Source organism: Carcharhinus amblyrhynchos, chromosome 14 (genome assembly GCF_965287045.1).
Source record: "Carcharhinus amblyrhynchos chromosome 14, sCarAmb.v2.hapA, whole genome shotgun sequence".
Classification (NCBI taxonomy): domain Eukaryota; kingdom Metazoa; phylum Chordata; class Chondrichthyes; order Carcharhiniformes; family Carcharhinidae; genus Carcharhinus; species Carcharhinus amblyrhynchos.
Genome location: NC_137337.1, coordinates 59,020,776 through 59,041,256, shown reverse-complemented (window position 1 = coordinate 59,041,256; position 20,481 = coordinate 59,020,776). Strand labels below are relative to the sequence as shown.

Genomic DNA, 20,481 nt, shown 5'->3' with positions numbered 1-20,481 from the left:
TACACATTTACCCACTAATCCCTCTAACCTACGCATCTCAGGACACTAAGAGGCAATTTTAGCGTGGCCAATCAACCTAACCCGTACATCTTTGGACTGTTGGAGGAAACCAGAGCACCCGGAGGAAACCCACGCAGACATGAGGAGAATGTGCAAACTCCACACAGACAGTGGCCCAAGCCAGGAATCGAACCCAGGTCCCTGGAACTGTGAAGCAGCAATGCTAACCACTGTGCTACCGTGCCGCCCTGAATGGAATGGAATGTACTGCCTATAAAATGTGTTGAGATCAGATTTCAAGGGAAAATTCAAAAGATATGTATTTGAAGAGAACTATTTTGTAGAGTTTTGAGATGAAAGCTGGGGGTACATTTGACAGGTCTTTCATGGTGCTCACACAGTCACGCTGGAGTAAATGGTCAGAGATGTTAAATTAACTGGCCTATGATTACCTATTTTAAAAATAGATTTTACATTGACAACTCTCTCCCCGTCCTCTGCCAAATAGCTACTCTTAAATAGAACCCTAAACAATGCAGCCAATTTAAATTCTGAGTACATGCACATGGGCAAAATATGCTCCAGAAGGGAAATCCCAAGAATCTTTTAGTGTTGCAGCATTGCCTCTTACCCAAAGCCAGCCTTTTCTGTACATTGTTATCTCCTGTCAGATCTTGCTGTCAGCTTTTGCACTATGCTGGCTTTCCAATTTTAGTTCAAAAGGTAGACAGAGTGTAACTTTTAGATGCAAACTAGATCTTCAGCCGTCTGGGGACGGTGGCTGTGTCTAATTTCACAAGTTAAGATGGTGAAGGGCAGTGGTTGAAAGATTGGGATTGTATCACAACTCTAATATCATTTCAAATGAATAGATGGGTGGTATTAAGATTGAAACTAAAACTATTAGGCCCTCTGCTAACGTTTTCCAATTGTGCTCAGGATCCTCCAATATATAAAGACAGGTTGAACACTTTATCCTCCTTTAGCTTAGCCAACTTCTTAATGTTTTATTTTTATTTATTATCTCAGTCTACAGTTAATTCTGGATTTACCTCTTCCAAATACACTTTGCTTTTGTGATTACTCATTCGTATTGAATGCTTTTACTTTCCTTTCATTGTAATTTTTTAAATTCTCACTGTGGATTCCCTCCTATCCCTTGCTTTTGTGTGTATGCATGTGCACGCAAGATATTATTTTAGGGCTGTATCTGTGATCCATTGCAGTAATTAATATTTGTAATTAATATTAATCTATTTTATTTTCAAGAGCGACTGGTTTAATTGCAGCAGCTTTCTTTTTAATATAAATCTCCCCTACCAACAGCAATTAAAAAGCTTTGCCATTTGAAACTTTTGAAGGCAAATTACTTTCACAATTACAGTGCCATAATAAGTTTCATTATACTTCTATCAAAGTGGAAAATGTTAGGATAGGTCTGGTAAAGTATTAGTTGTTGAAACATTGTTCAATGATTACTTTAGGAGTTTAAAATTGCTGTCTTCCTTTCAGAAGGCCACACTTAGCTGCGTTTTTTAAAATTCATTTGTGGGACATGGGCGTCACTTGCTGGCCAGCATTTATTGCCCATCCCTAGTTGTCTTTGAGAAGGTGGTGGTGCCTTCTTGAATCGCTGCAGTCCATGTTCTGTGGGTTGATGCACAATGCCATTAGGGAGGTAATTCCAGGATTTTGACACAGTGACTGCGAAGGAATGGCAATGTATTTCCATGTCAGGATGGTGAATGGCTTTGCCCCATTTATCTGCTTCCCTTGTCCTTCTAGATGGAAATGGTCATGGCTTTGGAAGGTGTTGTCTAAGGATCTTTGGTATACTGCTGCAGTGCAAACTGTAGGTAGTACACACCGCTGATACTGCATGTTGGTGGTGGAGGGATTGATTGTTTGCAGATGTGGTGTCATCAAATGGGCTGCTTTGTCCTAGATGGTGTCAAGCTTCTTGCGCGTGGATAGATGCAGCTCCAACAACATATGGGAAATATTCCATCACACTCCTGACTTGTGCCTTGTAGGTAGTGAATAGGGTCTGGGGAGTCAGGAGGTGAGTTACTCACCACAGTATTCCTAGCCTCTGACCTGCTCTTGTAGTCAGTGTGTTTCTGGTCAATGGTAATCCCAAGGATGTTGACAGTGGGGGATTCAGTGATGGTTACACCATTGAATGTCAAAGGGTTAGAGTGTCTCTCATTGGTGATGGTCATTGCCTGGCATTAGTGTGGCACGAATGTTACTTGCCATTTGTCAGCCCAAGCCTGGATATTGTCCAGATCTTGCTGCATTGAACATGGACTGCTTCGGTATCTGAGTCGTTGCAAATGGTGCGGAACATTGTGCAATCATTCGTGAACAGCCCCACTTCAGACCTTATGACGGATGGAAGGTCATTGATGAAGCAGCTGAAGATTGTTGGGCCTAGGACACTATCCTGCGGGACTCTTGCAGAGGTGTCCTGCAGCTGAGATGACTGACCTTCCACAACCACAACCATCTTCCTATGTATCAGGTATGACTCCAACCAGTGGAGAGTTTGCCTGCGAACATTCAGATTCCAGTTTCGCTAGGGCTCCATGATACCACACTTGGTTCAATGCGGCCTTGATGTCAAGGGCTGTCACTCTCACCTCACCTCTGGAATTCAGCTTTTTTGTCCATGCTTGAACCATAGCTGTAATGAGGTCAGGAGCTGAGTGACTCTGGCAAAATTCAAAGGGGGTGTCACTGACCAGGTTATTGCTGAGCAGGTGCTTCTTGATACCAATGTTGATGACCCCTTCCATCACTTTACTGATGATTGAGAGTAGACTGATTGGATGGTAATTGGCCGGGTTGGATTTATTCTGCTTTCTTGTACAGGATATACTTGGGCAAGTTTCCACATTGTTGGGTAGATGCCAGTGCTGCTACTGTACTGGAAGAGTTTGGCTAGGGGAGTGGCAAGTTCTTGAGCACAAGTCTTCAGTACTATTGCCAGGGCATTATCGGGGTCTTTTGTCTTTGCACTGCCATACCTCCAACTGTTTCTTGATACCATGTGTAGTAAATCCAATTGGCTGGAGACTGGCATCTGAGATGCTGGGGACCACTGGAGGAGGCCAAAATAGATTATCCACTCGGCACTTCTGGCTGATGATCACTGTGAATACTTCAGCCTTATCTTTTAGGATGGGGATATTTGTGGAGTCTCCTCCTCCAGTGAGTTGTTTAATTGTCCACCATCATTCTTGACTGGATGTGGAAGGACTGCATAGCTTAGATCTGATCCGTTGATTGCGGGATCACTTAACTCTGCTGTTTTTGCCATTTGGCATGCAAATAGTCCTGACTGGTAACTTTGCCAAGTTGACCTCATTTTGAGGTATGTTTGGTGCAGCTCCTTGCATGCCCTCCTGCACTCTCCATGGAACCAGGTTGATCCCCTGGCTTAATGGTAATGGTTGAGTGGGGGATATGCCGGGCCATGAGGTTGCAGATTATGCTGGAGTGCAATTCCGCTGCTATTGATGGCCCATAGCATCTCATGGATGCCCAGTCTTGAGTTGCTAGATCGGTTCGAAGTGCCACACAACACAATGGAGGTTATTCTCAATGTGAAGGCGGAACTTCATCTCCACAAGGACTGCGCGGTGGTCACTCTTACCAATACTATCATGGACAGGCGCACCTGCAGCCAGCAGATTGGTAAGGATGAGGTCAAGTATGTACAGGCCATTCTGCCCTCTATGTTGTGCTGACCTGTGAAACCAATCTAAAGCCCGTCTAACTTACAATATCCCAATATCATCCATATGTTTATCCAATGACCATTTAAATGCCCTTAATGTTGGCGAGTCCACTACTGTTGCAGGCAGGGCATTCCACACCCTTACTGCTTCTGAGTAAAGAACCTACCTCTGACATCTGTCCTATATCTATCACCCCTCAATTTAAAGCTATGTCCCCTCGTGCTAGCCATCACCATCCGAGGAAAAAGGTTCTCACTGTCCACCCTATCTAATCCTCTGGTCATCTTGTATGCCTCTATTAAGTCACCTCTTAGCCTTCTTCTCTCTTAACGAAAACAGTTTCAAGTCCCTCAGCCTTTCCTGAGAAGACCTTCCCACCACACCAGGCAACATCCTGGTAAATCTCCTCTCACCCTTTCCAATGCTCCCACATCCTTCCTATAATGTGGCGACCAGAACTGTACACAATATTCCAAATGCAGCCGCACCAGAGTTTTGTACAGCTACAACATGACCTCATCACTCCAAAGCTCAATCCTTCTACCAATAAAAGCTAACACACCATACGCTTTCTTAACAACCCTATCAACCTGGATGCCAAAGCTTATCTATGTCCCTCTAACCTGCAACATCCTTCTGCACTGTCCACAAGTCCATCGACTTTAGTGTCATCCACAAATTTACTAACCCATCCTTCTATGCCCTCATTTATAAAAATGATAAACAGCAGTGGCCCCAAAACAGATCCTTCCTCTTGTTGGTTTCTTCATCACTGCTGTAGACTCAATGTAGAAGTTATATCCTTTCGGACCTGACCAGCTCGATAGTAGTGCTGCTACTGAGCCACTCTTGGTGATGAACCTTGAAATCCCCCACCCTGAGTACATTTTGCACCCATGCCACCCTCAGTACTTCCTCCAAGTGATGCTCAACATGGAAAAAATACTGATTCACCAGCCAAAGGAGGATGGTACATGGTAACCAGTAAGAAGTTTTCTTGCCCACATTTAAACTGAAGTCATAATATTTCATGGGGTCCAGAGTAGATGTTAAAGATTCCCAGGGCAACTCCCGCCCAACTGTATACCACTGTGGCGCCACCTCTGCTGAGTCTGTCCTGTCGGTGGGGCAGGACATATCCAGGGATGGTAATGGTGGTGTCTGGGGCATTATCTGTAAGGTATGATTCTGTGAGAATGACTATGTCAGGCTGTTGCTCGACCAGTCTGTGAGACAGCTCTCCCAATTTTGGCACTAGCCCCCATATGTTAGTAAGGAGGACTTGCAGAGTCGACAAGGCTGTTTGTTTTGCCGTTGTCTTTTCCTGGTGCCTAGGTAGTTGCTAGGTGTTCCATTCGGTTTCATTTCTTTGTTGAGACTCTGCAGTGATTGTTACAACTGAATGGCTTGCTAGACCACTTCAGAGGGCTGTTGAGAGTCAACCACATTGTTGTGGCACTGGAGTCACATGTTGGTCAGACCAGGTAAAGGCAGCAGATTTCCTTCCCTAAAGGACATTAGTTAACCAGATGGGTTTTTCTGACCATTGACAATGTGTTTTTTATTGTATTTTATCCTCTACTGATGTGAAATTCTTAGCTTTCTACCTCCTCCATGGTTTCTTAAGAATCTGGGATCTGTTTTGGGGCCACTGTTGTTTGTAATTTTTATTAATGATCTGGATGAGGGTATAGTTGGGTGGATTAGTAAATTTGCTGATGACACCAAAGTTGGAGGTGTGGTAGATTGCGAGGAAGGGTGTCATAGTCTGCAGGGAGACTTAGATAGGTTGCAGAGCTGGGCCGAGAGGTGGCGGATGGAATTTAATGCGGAGAAGTGTGAGGTAATTCACTTTGGTAGGAGCAACAGATGTGTCGAGTATAGGGCTAATGGGAGGACTTTGAATAGTGTGGATGAACAGAGGGATCTAGGTGTGTGTGTACATAGATCCCTGAAAGTTGGGAATCAAGTAGATAAGGTTGTCAAGAAGGCGTACGGTGTCTTGGCGTTTATTGGTAGGGGGATTGAATTTAGGAGTCGCAGTGTAATGTTGCAACTGTACACTACTCTAGTGCGGCCGCACTTGGAGTACTGTGTGCAGTTCTGGTCCCCGCATTACAAGAAGGATGTGGAGGCGTTGGAGAGGGTGCAGAGGAGGTTTACTAGGATGTTGCCTGGTATGGTGGGGAGGTCCTATGAGGAGAGACTGAGGGATCTAGGGTTGTTTTCGTTGGAAAGAAGGCGGCTAAGAGGGGATCTTATTGAAACATATAAGATAATTAGAGGTTTAGATAGGGTGGATAGTGATAGCCTTTTTCCTCGGATGGAGAAAGCTAGCACGAGGGGGCATGGCTTTAAATTAAGGGGGGGTAGCTACAGGACGGATGTCAGGGGTAGGTTCTTTACCCAGCGGGTGGTGAGGGATTGGAATGCCCTGCCTGCTGCAGTTGTAAATGCGTCTAGTTTGGGGGCGTTTAAGAGATCTCTGGATAGGTTTATGGACGAAAAGGGATTGGTATAGGCTAGTGGGTCATTGTTTTTGTAACTGGTCGGCGCAACATCGTGGGCCGAAGGGCCTGTTCTGCGCTGTAATGTTCTATGTTCTATGTTCTACCATTTCCTAGTCAGACAGCTTAGGAGGAAATCTCTCCAGAGCTGAATGTCTTTACAAAATGTTATGTTATTTCTCCCCCTTCCTCATATTAGTATTGTCATAACACAACTGATTAACTGCAACATATCTGGCACCAGCAACTTAGTACAAAAGACACCAAAATGTGTAATCCACCCAATTGTGAGCTGGCGTACTAATTTGTAGGATGTGACACTTGCGTTGATTGCTAGGATAAAAAAACTTGCATTCCAATGTCCACTTCCTTTAACCTCTACTTGGCCAAGCAGCATTGCTAACATTGCAACAGAGCATGATATAATCCACCATGGATGTAAACTTATATTTACTTCGTAGCTAGAGTTATACAATCCACATGCTGTGCTTCTAACAAAAAAAGTGACTTAAGAAATACAGATTGTGTTGATTGTACAGAAAGAAAACAATTTTATTTAGCCATATATGTCTTCAAAATAACAAAAGGCATTATTACTTTATTCTCAGTGTTCTAAAATGAGGGAGTTTGACATGATTCCTGTCTGCTCACACAGGCCAGCAGTTCACCTTTGACATTGCTGACTTGTATGGCTCTTCATCTGACATGGGCAAGATGTACCAAGTGCCTCTGCATGAAATTCACAAACTTCAGTTTGTTCAAAGAAGAAAGTAGTTGTTGCCAAATCTAGTTCTTGGTACAGATGGATAGATTTAGCATCATCAGAAACTGTTACAATTATTAAACCACAACACTGAGCATGAGTGATTTCATTCTATTTGCACATTGAGCCCAAGTAAGAAGTTTGCAACAGGTTTAGTAAGCAAAGGTTTCTCAGTTGCTATGGATGCACTATAGATCCTAATGGGCCTCAAGGCAGTGGTTTCTCTCTCCCAATTATACTATTTGACATTTTAAGGAAGAGGAATTGGAAATAGTAAAGCTGCTCCATTTACCAGGTATATTGTTGATTCCCTTTTATTTGGTTTGAAGGTATAGTAAGTGATTAGTAATGGAATACTGGCATTTACTGCAAGGGAAATAACCATTTTTCTTTAAATCCATTCATGGGATATGGGCGTCGTTGGCTGGGCCAGCATTTATTGTCCTTCCCTAATTGTCCTACAGCTAAGTGGTGTTCCAAAGGTCTGTTAAAGTCAACCATATTGCTGTGAATCTGCAGTCACACATAAGCCTGAGTATACAAGTGGTGCTGCTGTAGCTGTACAGGGCTTCATCTGCAGTAGAATCACAGATGTTTACACCAGTGTGCATTTGGCCCATTGTATCCACGCAGGTCAACAATGATCGATCTGACTATACTAATCCCATTTTCCAGAGCTTGGCCATAGCCCTGGAGGTTACAACAGCGCACATGAATATCTAAATACTTCTTAAATGTTATGAGAGTTTCTGATCAACCACCCTTTCAGGCACTGAGTTCCAGACTCTCACCACCCTTGGGTGAAAAAGATTTTCCTCAACTCCCCCCTAGGCCTTCTGCTCTTACTGTGTATAATTTTGGTCAACTTCTTTAAAGAAAGGATATAATTACATTAATAGTTCAGGAAAGATTCACTCGATTGATTCTTGGGATTAAGTAATTGTTTTATGAGGAAAGGCTGAACAAGTTGGGTCTGTGTCATAAAACCCAACAGTGCAGAAGGAGGCTATTTGGCTCATCAAGTTTGCACCAGCTCTGACAGAGCATCCCCTCTATCCCCAGCCCTATCCCCATAACCCACATATTTACTCCGCTAATCTCCCAAACCTACACATTTTATCTAGTGGACTTTCGAAGAATGAAAGGTGATCTTATTGAAATATATAAGAATGGAATTGACAGGCTAGGGGAGTCTAAAACTATGGGATGCAGTTTAAAATTAGGAGGTCTTCCATTTACGGCTCGGCTAAAGAGAATTTTCTTTCTTTGAGAGTCTTTAGTCTCTTCCTCAGAAAGCAATAGAGGCTGGATTGTTTAATCTACAGAAGGCAGATTTAGATAGATTTTTGACCAACATGGAAGTGAAAGTTTATAGGCGGGGGGAGGGCAGACAGGAAAATGGAGTTAAAGCCACAATCAAATCAGCAATAATCTTTTCAATTGATAGAGCACACTTGAAGAACTGAGTGGCCAACTCCTCCTCCAATTAACATGTTCTCCACACAGATGCTGCTTGCCCATGAGTATTTCCAGCATTTTCTGTTTTTATTTCAAATATTCAACATCCGCAAATATTCTGCTTTTTGATTAGTTTTTCACTAATTGTTTCTTTTAAATACATTTGCTGAACACCATTTTACTCTCGATATGAGTGATGGAATGCTTTATAAATAGCGATAATTTGAAAAACCAAACGGAACATCCCTGCAATAACACTGCTCCACTTCTCCATAAGCTGATAATTATATACACAATCAGAGCATTCTGCTGTTATGTGGTGTGTCAGCAGAGCCCCAAAACCACCACTGGGGATGTTACCTCTCTAATCATTTAGGCTTTAATATAACCAGCATTACTGAAAGTATAGGAAACACAAGACCTTTATTTATTTGTAATCTTAAAGACAAGCTTTGTTAGTTTTCAAAAAAAGGTAATTGCAACTGATGTTAAAATTATACATTTGATAAGCTGTATTAATTCCTGTCATATGTCAGTAATTGTCAAGCAACTTTCAACCAATGATTGCGGATCATTCTTTTGAATAACCTTCCACTAAGGTGACACAGCTACATTTGGCAAATATTATACTGTCTGGTGAAGAGCAAGGAAAAGGCAACTCTTACTTACGACTTAGAGTCATAGTGGTTTACAGGATGGAAACAGGCCCTTTGGCCCAACTTGTCCATGCTGCCCAGTTTTTAACCACTAAGCTAGACTCAGTTGCCCACATTGGCTTATATCCCTCTATACCCCGCTTACCCATGTAACTGTCTAAATGCTTTTTAAAAGACAAAATTATACTCACCTCGACTACTGCCTCTGGAAGCTCGTGGGGTGGCATTGTGGCACAGTGGTTAGCACTGCTTTCTAGCAGCGCCAGGGACCTGGCTTGGGTCACTGTCTGCATTGAGTTTGCACATTCTCCCCGTGTCTGTATGAGGTTCCTCCGGGTGCTCCGGTTCCCTCCCAAAGTTGTGCGGGTTAGGTTGATTGGCAAATGCTAAATTGCCCCTTAGTGTCCCAGGATGTGTAGGGTAGAGGGATTAGTGGGGTAAGTACATGGGGTTATGGGGATACGGCCTGGGTGGGATTGTTGTCGGCGCAAACTCGATGGGCCGAATGGCGACCTTCTGCATTGTAGGGATTCTACGATTCTAAACCTACCATGCAGTAACTTGTCAAAGGCCTTGCGAAAGTCTGCGTAGACAATGTCGACTGTGCCAAATTTACTGGAGTTCTATGAGGATGTGTCTAGGGCAGTGGATAGAGGAGAGCCGGTGGATGTGGTCTTTCTGGATTTTCAGAAGGCGTTTGACAAAGTACCTCACAAGAGGTTACTGCAGAAGGTCGAGGGACATAGAGTTGGGGGTAGGGTGTTAGCGTGGATAGAGGATTGGTTGTCAAATAGGAGGCAGAGAGTGGGGGTCAAAGGGTGCTATTCGGATTGGCGGATGGTGACTAGTGGAGTGCCCCAGGGGTCGGTGCTGGGGCCTCAGCTTTTTACCATTTATATAGATGATCTGGAGGAGGGAACCGAGTGTAGGGTGTCGAAATTTGCTGATGACACCAAGATTGGGGGAACGGCAAATTGTGCAGAGGGTGTGGAGAGTCTGCAGAAGGATCTAGATAGGCTGGGCGAATGGGCTAGGAAATGGCAAATGGAATTTAATGTTGGCAAGTGTGGGGTGGTCCACTTTGGTAGGAATAATGGTAGGAAGAACTATTACTTACATGGCGAAAAACTGCAGCAGGCGGCGGTGCAGAGGGACCTCGGGGTCCTTGTGCATGAGTCGCAAAAACCCAGCTTGCAGGTGCAGCATGTGGTCAGGAAGGCGAATGGGATGCTGGCCTTCATAGCGAGGGGGATTGAATATAAAAGTAGGGAGGTCTTGCTGCAGCTGTATAGGGCATTGGTGAGGCCGCAGCTGGAGTACTGTGTGCAGTTTTGGGCGCCGCACCTGCGCAAAGATATTTTGGCCTTGGAGGGAGTGCAGAGGAGGTTTACTGGGCTGATACCGGAGTTGAGGGGGTTGAGCTATGAGGAGAGGCTGAATAAACTAGGCTTGTACTCATTAGAGTTCAGAAGAATGAGGGGAGATCTCATTGAGACGTATAAGATGATGAATGGGATGGATAGGATAGAGGTGGAGAGACTCTTCCTGCTCAAAAAAGACAGTAGGACTAGGGGGCACAGCCTCAAGATAAAGGGGGGGCGGTTTAGAACGGAGTTGAGGAGGAACTTCTTCACTCAAAGGGTGGTGAATCTCTGGAATTCTCTGCCCGTTGAAGTGGTGGAGGCTGCCTCACTAAATATTTTTAAGACGCGGGTTGATGGGTTTTTGATAAGAGAGGGGATTAAGGGTTATGGGGAGAGGGCGGGAAAGTGGAACTGAGCCACGGCAGATCAGCCATGATCTTATTGAATGGCGGGGCAGGCTCGAAGGGCTAGATGGCCTACTCCTGCTCCTATTTCTTATGTTCTTATGTGCTGCCCTCATAGAACGTAACAGCGTAGTACAGGTCCTTTGGCCCTTGATGTTGCACTAACCAATGAAACCAATCTAAAGCCCATCTAACCTACACTATTCCAATATCATACAGGTGTTTATCCAATAACCATTTAAAATGCCCTTAATGTTGGCGAGTCCACTACTGTTGCAGGCAGGGCATTCCACGCCCTTACTACTCTCTGAGTAAAGAACCTACTTCTAACATCTGTCCTATATCTATCACCCCTCAATTTAAAGCTATGTCCCCTTGTGCTAGCCATCTCCAACCGAGGAAAAAGGCTCTCACTCTCCACCCTCTCATATCCTCTGATCATAGAACACTACAGCACAAACACGCCCTTCGGCCCATAAGTTGCACTGATCATATCCATACCTACCAGGCCATAGAACTATCTATAACTCCCAATCCCATTAAATCCCATGTACTCATCCAGAAGTCTTTTAAAAGACCCCAGCAAGTTCGCCTCTACCACCACCGATGGCAGCCGATTCCACTCACTCACCACCCTCTGTGAAAAACTCACGCCTGACATCTCCTCTGTACCTGCTCCCCAGCACCTTAAACCTGTGTCCTCTCGTAGCGACCATTTCAGCCCTGGGAAATAGCCTTCAAGAATCCACCCTATCTACACCTCTCAACATTTTATAAACCTCTATCAGGTCGCCTCTCAACCTTCGTCTCTCCAGGGAGAAGAGACCTAGCTCCCTCAACCTATCTTCATAAGGCATTCCCCTCCCAATCCAGGCAACATCCTTGTAAATCTCCTCTGCACCCTCTCAATAGCTTCCACATCCTTCCTGTAGTGAGGTGACCAGAACTGCGCACAGTACTCTAAGGGAGGTCTGACAAGGGTCTTATAAAGTTGCAGCATTACCTCCCAACTCCTAAACTCAATCCCTCGATTAATGAAGGCTAGCACACCATACGCCATCTTGACCACATCCTCCACCTGAGAGGCCGATTTAAGAGTCCTATGGACCCGGACCCCAAGGTCCTTCTGCTCCTCAACACTGCTAAGAGTCCTACACTTGACATTGTACTCCTTCATCCCATTGGACCTGCCAAAATGGACCACTACACATTTATCCGCGTTGAAGTCCATCTGCCACTTCACGCCCAGTCTTGCATCCTGTTATCTTGTATGCCTCTATTAAGTCACCTCGTAACCTTCTTCCCTCTAACGAAAACAGCCTCAAGTCCCTCAGCCTTTCCTCATAACACCTTCCTACCATACCAGGCAACATCCTGGTAAATCTCCTCTGCATCCTTTCCAATGCTTCCACATCCTTCCTATAATGCGGTGACCAGAACTGTATGCAATACTCCAAGTGCTGCCGCACCAGAGTTTTGTACAGCTACAACACGACCTAATATCTCTGAAACTCAATTCCTCTACCAATAAAAGCTAACACGCTGTACACCTTCTTAACAACCCTATCAACCTGGGTGCCAACTTTCAGGGATGTATGCACATGGACACCGAGATCTCTCTACTCATTTATACTACCAAGTATCTTGCCATTAGCCCAGTACTCTGTATTCCTGTTACTCCTTCCAAAGTGAATCACTTCACACATTTTCGCATTCAACTTCATTTGCCACCTCTCAGCCCAAAACTGTAACTTATCTATGTCCCTCTGTAACCTGCAACATCCTTCCGCACTGTCCACAACTCCACCGACTTTACTGTCATCTGCAAATTTGCTAACCCATCCTTCTGTACCCTCATCCAGGTCGTTTATAAAAATGACAAACAGCAGCTGCCCCAAAACAGATCCTTGAGGTACACCACTAGTAACCGAACTCCAGGATGAACATTTCCCATAAATCATAATCCTCTGTTTTCTTACAGCTAGCCAATTTCTGATCCAAACTGCTAAATCACCCTTAATCCCATGCCTCTGCATCTTCTGCAATAGCTTACCATGGGGAACCTTATCAAATGCTTTACTGAAATCCATATACACCACATCAACTGCTTTATCCTCATCTACCACTTTGGTCACCTTCTCAAAGAACTCAATAAGGTTTGTGAGGCACGACTTACCCTTCACAAAACCGTGTTGGCTATCCCTAATCAAATTATTCCTTTCTAGATGATTATAAATCTATCTCTTATAATCCTTTCCAAAACTTTGCCCACAACAGAAGTAAGGCGCTATAATTACCAGGGTTGTCTCTACTCCCCTTCTTGAAAAAGGGGACAACATCTGTATTCCTCCCGTCTTCTGACACTATTCCTGTAGCCGTAAAAATCAAAGCCAAAGCCTCTACAATCTACTCCTTAGCCTTCCAGAGAATCCTAGAATAAATCCCATCCAGCCCAGGGAACTTAACTACTTTCATATTTTGCAGAATTGCTAACACCTCCTCCTTATGAACCTCAATTCCGTCTAGTCTAATAGCCTGTATCTCAGTATTCTCGACAACATAGTATTCACACAGGAAAAAGAGAGACGAAAAATATTCATTTAGCACCTCTCCTTTCTCCTTGGACTCCACGCACAACTTTCCGCTCCTGTCCTTGACTGGCTCTAATCTTACCCTAGTCATTCTTTTATTCCTGACATACCTATAGAAAGCTTTAGGGTTTTCCTTAATCCTATCTGCCAGAGACTTCTCATGTCCTCTCCTGGCTCTTCTTAGCTCTCTCTTTAGGTCCTTCCTGGCTAACTTGTAACTCTCAAGCGCCCTAACTGAGCCTTCATCTTGACATAAGTCTCCTTTTTCCTATTCACAAGAGATTCAACTTCTTTAGTAAACCAAGGCTCCCTCGCTCAACCACTTCCTACCTGCTTGACAGCTACATATTTATCAAGTTCACGCAATAACTGTTCCTTGAACAAGCAAGAAACTCCCCCCACAGTTTCCTTCCACATCCTATGCGTTCTAAATCTCGCCTAATCGCATCATAATTTCCTTTTCCCCAGCTATAACTCTTACCCTGCAGTACATACCTATCCCTTTCCATCACTAACGTAAACGTAACCAAATTGTGGTCACTAAGACCAAAGTGTTCACCTACCTCCAAATCTAACACCTGGTGTCGTTCATTACCCACTACTAAATCCAATGTGGCCTAGCCTCTTGTTGGTCTATCTACATATTGTGTCAGGAAATCCTACTGCACACATTGGACAAAAACTTACCCATCTAAAGTACTCAAACTATAGCATTTCCAGTAAATATTTGTAAAGTTAAAGTCCCCCATAATGACTACCCTGTCACTTTTGCTCCTATCCAGAATCATCCGTGCAATCTTTTCCTCTACATCTCTGAAAGTTTTCAGAGGCCTACAGAAAACTCCCAACAGGATGACCTCTCCTTTCCTGTTTCTAACCTCAGCCCATACTACGTTTCTGCCACCGTAATAGTGTCCCTGGCTAACAATGCCACATCTCCCCCTCTTTTACCACTTTCCCTGATCTTAGTGAAACATCTAAACCCTGGAACCTGCAACAACCATTCCTGTCCCTGCTCCATCCGTGTCTCTGAAATGGCCACAACATTGAAGTCCCAAGTACCATGCCATTTACCTTCTGTGTTACCCCTTCAAAAAACTCAAATTTGTGAGACATGATTTTCCACTCACAAAGCCATGATGACTGTCTCTAATCAGTCCTTGCCTCTGTAAATGTCCATAGGTCCTATTTCTCAGAATACCTTCCAACAACTTACCACTACAGAAGTTAGGCTCACCAGTCTGTTGTTCCCAGGCTTCTCCCTGCAGCCTTTCTTAAACAAAGGCACACCATTTGCTACCCTCCAATCTTCAGGCACATCACATGTGGCTGTCGATGACATAAAGCAAAATATCATGGAAATATAGGAATGTACAGGACTATTGCTGCCTGCAGTTCCTCATATCCCTTGATATTTCTAGATGGAATTTTACCATCCCTGGGTGCCAGCCTAGTAGATTGATCTACCAGAGGCAGGCAATTAACGTAGTCAATTACATTCCCCAATTGAAGCCCATATTTGTGGCTTACTGGCAGCTGCAAGGACATGGCTACCCTGCAACTTTGAGGAAAAGTGGTGGGATGGCGTCAGAGTTTAGAGGTTCCATGGCCCAAGGAAGGTGTTTCTGAGGGTAAAAGCCTCCACCACAGCTCCAATGCCACCACTGGGGATGTTACCTCTCTGATCATTTAGGCCAGACTGCCTTGCCCCAGCTGAGAAAGTAATTTTCAATACGTATGACTACAATCTGTGTGCTAGTGGTAGGGGATGTGACTGGTTAAATAGTAGATGGCACACCAATCAAGCAGGCTGCTTTACCTTAGAAGGTATTGAGCTTTGGAAATGCTGCTGGAGCTACATTCATTCAGGCAAATGCAGAGTATTCGATTACAGTCTTGACATCTTTGGGGAGCCAAGGGTTACACAACACAAAATTCACAGCTCTGACTTGCTGTTACAGCCCTTGTGTTTGTATGGCTAGTCCTTTCAGTTTCTAATCAATGATAAACCCCATGATGTTTATAGTGGGAAGTTCAATGATAGCAATACTGTTGAACATCAAGTGGAGATGATGATGAGCTTCATCTTGTTGGAGATGGACATTGATTGACACTTCTGTGGCATGAATATTTGCCCAAATCTGAATTATGGAATTTGGAATTATAAACATTGTAATCAGTGGACATCCCCACTTCTGATCTTACTATGAGTGAAGATCATTGATGAAGTAGGAAAGATGATTAGGCTTAGAACATTACCCTGAGGAACCCCTGCAACATTGTCCTGGAGCTGAGATTGTTGGCCACAACCATCTCCCTTTATGTTAGTTATGCTTTCAATCACTGGGGTTTTCTCTTAACTTGCTACTGACTGCAGTTTTGCTAGGGGTCCTTAATGTCACAATTGGACAAAGCTAGTCACGGTCACCTCACTTGTGGAATTCAGCTCTTTTATCTATGGTTGAGCCAAGATTGTAATGAGGCCAGGAGCTGAGTGGTCCTGGCAAATACCAAACTAAGCATGTGCACAACTTGTTGCATAGTAAGTGCTGCTTGGCAGAACGATCTCTGACATCTTCCATCATTTTGTTAATGATTGAGAGTAGACAGATGGCACAGTAAATGGCCAGATTGGATTTTTTATGGGCAAGCAATATTTTGTGCAACTTTCCACATTGTTAGGTAGATGCCATTGTTGCAGTTGTACTGGAACAACTCAGTTAACAGATGTACTGAGTAATGGTTGTAAATGCTCCAGTCCTGTCTTTTGCACCGACATGCTTGGAAGTATGGACAGCCAGGTCAGTACCCTTAATTGGACCCATTGGGGCCCAGGCTAAATGCTGATTTTATTTGTTTCACAATCTTTCGCACAGTTCTGGCAACTATCATAAGGTAGTGTGTGCAATTTATCTGTCAGTCGCTGAACCTGGAGATTTTTAGGGAAATAAAACTGAAATTTAGTAATTGAGGGTCAATGCATTAGTTAATCCCCAGGAATAATTTTAGGGGTAACATTTAGGTTTAATACGAATACATCACAGTTTTATATGGATGATCCCTAACTTCCCACCCTAATCAGGCTACTGCTAGCTCCAGCCATTAGTTCGATTGCACTAGTATAATTTTAAATCACAGCTAGGTCTGGAGCACAAGTCTTCAATATTTCAGCTGGGATGTTATGAGGGTCTACTGTCTTTGCCACACTTGGTATCTTCAGCCACTTTTTGAAATGATGTGGAGTGATTCCAATTGCCTGAAGGCTGCTGCTATAACTCTGGGAACCTCAGGATGGATTAGCTATTCAGTACATCTGGCTGAAAATGGTTGTAAATGTTCCAGTCCTGTCTTTTGCACCGACATGCTTGGAAGTATGGAGAGCCAGATCAGTACCCTTAATTGGACCCACTGGGGCCCAAGCTAAATGCTGATTTTATTTGTTTCACAATCTTTTGCACAGTTCTGGCAACTATCATAAGGTAGTGTGTGCAATTTATCTGTCAGTCACTGAACCTGGAGATTTTTAGGGAAATAAAACTGAAATTTTGTAATTGAGGGTCAATGCATTAACTCACATTGCACCAGTTAATCCCCAGGCATAATTTCTGGGGTAACATTTAGGTTTAATACTAATACATCAAAGTTTTATATGGATGATCCCTAACTTCCCACCTTAATCAGGCTACTGCTAGTTCCCGCTATTAGTTCGATTGCACTAGTATAATTTTAAATCACTGCTTCTCAGTAGCAGGGAGATTGTGATTGAGCTCATGTTTCCATTTTTGGAATACATTTTCTATTTCACCCTGTCTTGTTAGATATCTTCATATTTCATTAGGCATTGAGAGAAAAATGAAAATAAACAGTAAAGATTTTCAATATTATTACAGGAGATTTAGATTAACATAATCTCATACATACTTGTTCTCCAGCCTCTCTTTGTATTTCAATCTTCTCTTTTATATTCAATCTGCTGTGTGAAAATAAGTGACATTTATTTTAATTAGTTGCACAATAAACCTATATAAACTTTATTGATGATAGTAGATCTAGGTTTGCTATGCAGTCTCTTTAACCATTTTTAGCTCACTTCATCACTTTAAAGAAGCTTCAATTCATAGAATCCCTACAGTGCAGAAAAAGACCATTCAGCCCATCAAGTCTGCACTCACCATAATCCCCCCCAGGCCCTATTCCAGTAACGCCACATTTACCCTGCTAAACCGTTGACACTATGGTCAATTTAGCATGGCCAATGCGCATAACCCATACATTGGAATGTGATTTAATTTGATTTATTGTCACATTAACATACAGCAAAAAGTACTGTTTCTTGTGTGCTATACAAAGCATACCGTTCATAGAGAAGGAAACCAGAATGTAGTGTTACAGTCATAGCTAGGGTGTAGAGAAAGATCAACTTAATGCAAGGTAAGTCCATTCAAAAGTCTGACAGCAGCAGGGAAGAAGCTGTTCTTAAGTTGAATGAGAGGGGAAACTGGAGCACCCAGAAAAAATACATGCAGACACAGAGAGAATGTGCAAATCCCCCAAACAAATACGAGACCGGAATTGAATCTGAGTCCCTGGTGCTATGAGGCAGCAGTGCTAATCAGTATGCCATCCTACAATTTAGCAACAAAAATTTCCAATGAAGTTAATAATTTCAAGAAACATTCTGAATCATACTCCACAATAAAAACTTTCAACAGAAATTGGCAATTTTGGAAAGCTGCAATAAACTCAGTTTTAAATCTTAGATGTTATTGAGGTTTGGCTGAAGTCTGAAGGTACAAATTTTCTTACTTTGTCAGTTCTTATTACACTGCTTTCACCCTTGCATGTTTTCCCACTGTTCAATTTAGAAATAAACTTGTTTGCCCAGGTGCAAGGTCACCATCCCAGCAGGCAGCACCATTTATGAATCACAAGAGGTGCCACTCCCTCAATGTGCAACTCACCTGAAACCACACAATGCACATCATGCAGGTGTGTTTCTAGGGGAACACTCATGACAGTAATATCTTGGGTTACTCGCAAATGCCAGGCATCTTTGAGGAAGAGCAGCAGCAGGAGGAATGGCTCCTTGGGAACAAGGAGTAACTACTCAAAGTGGCTGTTGAGTCGGTGCGGAGGCCACAAACATCTGCTGAGACTCATTATAAGAAGGCTCACGTTTCAAGTTGAATACTGGTGGAGTAGGCCATTGGGTTCCTGTAGATGTGGTGCCTGGCCCAGTTAGGGGATGCCCTACAATATAGGCCCCCCAGAGGGTCTCCCACATTACTGTCCGCAAATTAATGCTGCAGAGGGGAGACCACCTGGAACAGGAGGAGATGGGTGAGCACCACATCTTATTGAATAAGGATGTTGAGGAGGAAGGTGGGCATGGCAAAATCGAGGAGGAGGAAGGCGAGGCTATAGACAGGGCCAGAATGAGCCACTGAGCAAGGGAGGCTCAGTGGGGATGAAGGGGAGTAGCCCAGGTCAAGCCTTCTTCCCACCCACAAGTGTCAGGTAAAACCAAAAACCATCGCTGCACATTTTCATGAACAGGGGGGCTGAAAGCCAATGGCCAAACTCTCCAAGACAGTGATTATGACTTGCAGTGAAGACAGATGGATATTCCTCTCATCTTCAGTGGTATGTCTGACTGCTGCCGAACAGAGAGTTGAATGTCCCAAGCCGATGAACACGGTTTAAGATGAACACGGTTTAAGATGAACATGGTTTAAGATGAACATGGTTTAAGATGAACATGGTTTAAGATGAACATGGTTTAAGATGAACATGGTTTAAGATGAACATCTGATATTGCATACCCATTTGGGGCAAGCGCTCAGCTTTTCAGTTTCAGCTTTCACCAGAGGGAATCCATAGGACCCCCACGGTACAGGAGGCTATCCGGCCCGGGTCTGCACCGACTCTCGGAAAGAGCATCTTACCCAGGCCTATCCTACCTCCCTTTGACTTACCCTATTCATTTATCATGTCCAATCTACCTTTCCTGCAGATTTTTGGACTTTGGGAGGAAATCAGAGCATCTGGAGAAAACCCACACAGAAACAGGGAGAACGTGCAAACTCCACACAGGCAGTCACCCAAGTTGAAGTCGAACCTGAGTCGCTGGTGCTATGAGGCAGCAGACTAACCAATGCCACGTGAGCAGCCTCTCAGCATTTCAACAGCCTCTTGGCCTCTGGCGCACAGGTGCAATGTCGCACTCTTGAAAGGCTCTAATCTTGATGGTGGGGAGAGGGGTGGCTGGGGAGTTGACTGCAGCAGAGTGCCTATACTTTCATCAATGCAGGTGAGACATTGCACAGCCATTCTCACTCATTAGAAATGAAGCATTGGGTGTGTGTAGGAATTCATATAGCTTTCGACATCAAATGACTTTGGAGGAGACTTTGGGTGAACAAAGTGAATATTTACTCTAGAACATAAGAACCAGGAGCTGGAGTAGGCCATCTGGCCTCTCGAGCCTGCTCCGCCATTTAATAAGATCATGGCTGATCTTTTGTGGACTCAACTCCACTTACCCGTCCGCTCACCATAACCCTTAATTCCTTTACTGTTCAAAAATTTATCTATCCTTGCCTTGAAAACATTCAATGAGGTAGTCTCAATTGCTTCACTGGGCAGGGAATTCCACAGTTTCACAACTCTTTGTGTGAAGAAGTTCCTTCTCAACTCAGTCCTAAATCTGCTTCTCCTTATTTTGAGGCTATGCCTCCTAGTTCTAGTTTCACCCACCAGTCGAAACAACTTTTCTGCTTCTATCTTATCTATTCTTTTCATCATCTGATATGTTTCTATAAGATCGTCCCTCATTCTTCTGAATTCCAATACACTTTCCACAATGGTGACCTTTCTACACTTGTGCCTACTTTCACCCATGCCAACAAGCTGCATATAACTTTTACCTTCCTTATCCTTGCACTATATCTAGGTGCTTCTCTAGGATCCACAGCTGAGGTTAAAGAAGCCTGTTA

General features: G+C 43.7%; 1 protein-coding gene across 2 annotated transcripts in view; it reads right to left on the bottom strand.

The window, feature by feature from the left end:
- Positions 1–20,481, bottom strand: part of LOC145352708 (uncharacterized) — a 233,939-nt gene that overhangs the window by 50,420 nt on the left and 163,038 nt on the right. For both annotated transcript variants that reach the window (XM_080202953.1, XM_080202954.1), the window contains exon 12: positions 17,408–17,459. In XM_080202953.1, the coding sequence (XP_080059079.1) occupies positions 17,408–17,459 (52 nt within the window). The remainder of the gene's footprint in view (positions 1–17,407; positions 17,460–20,481) is intronic.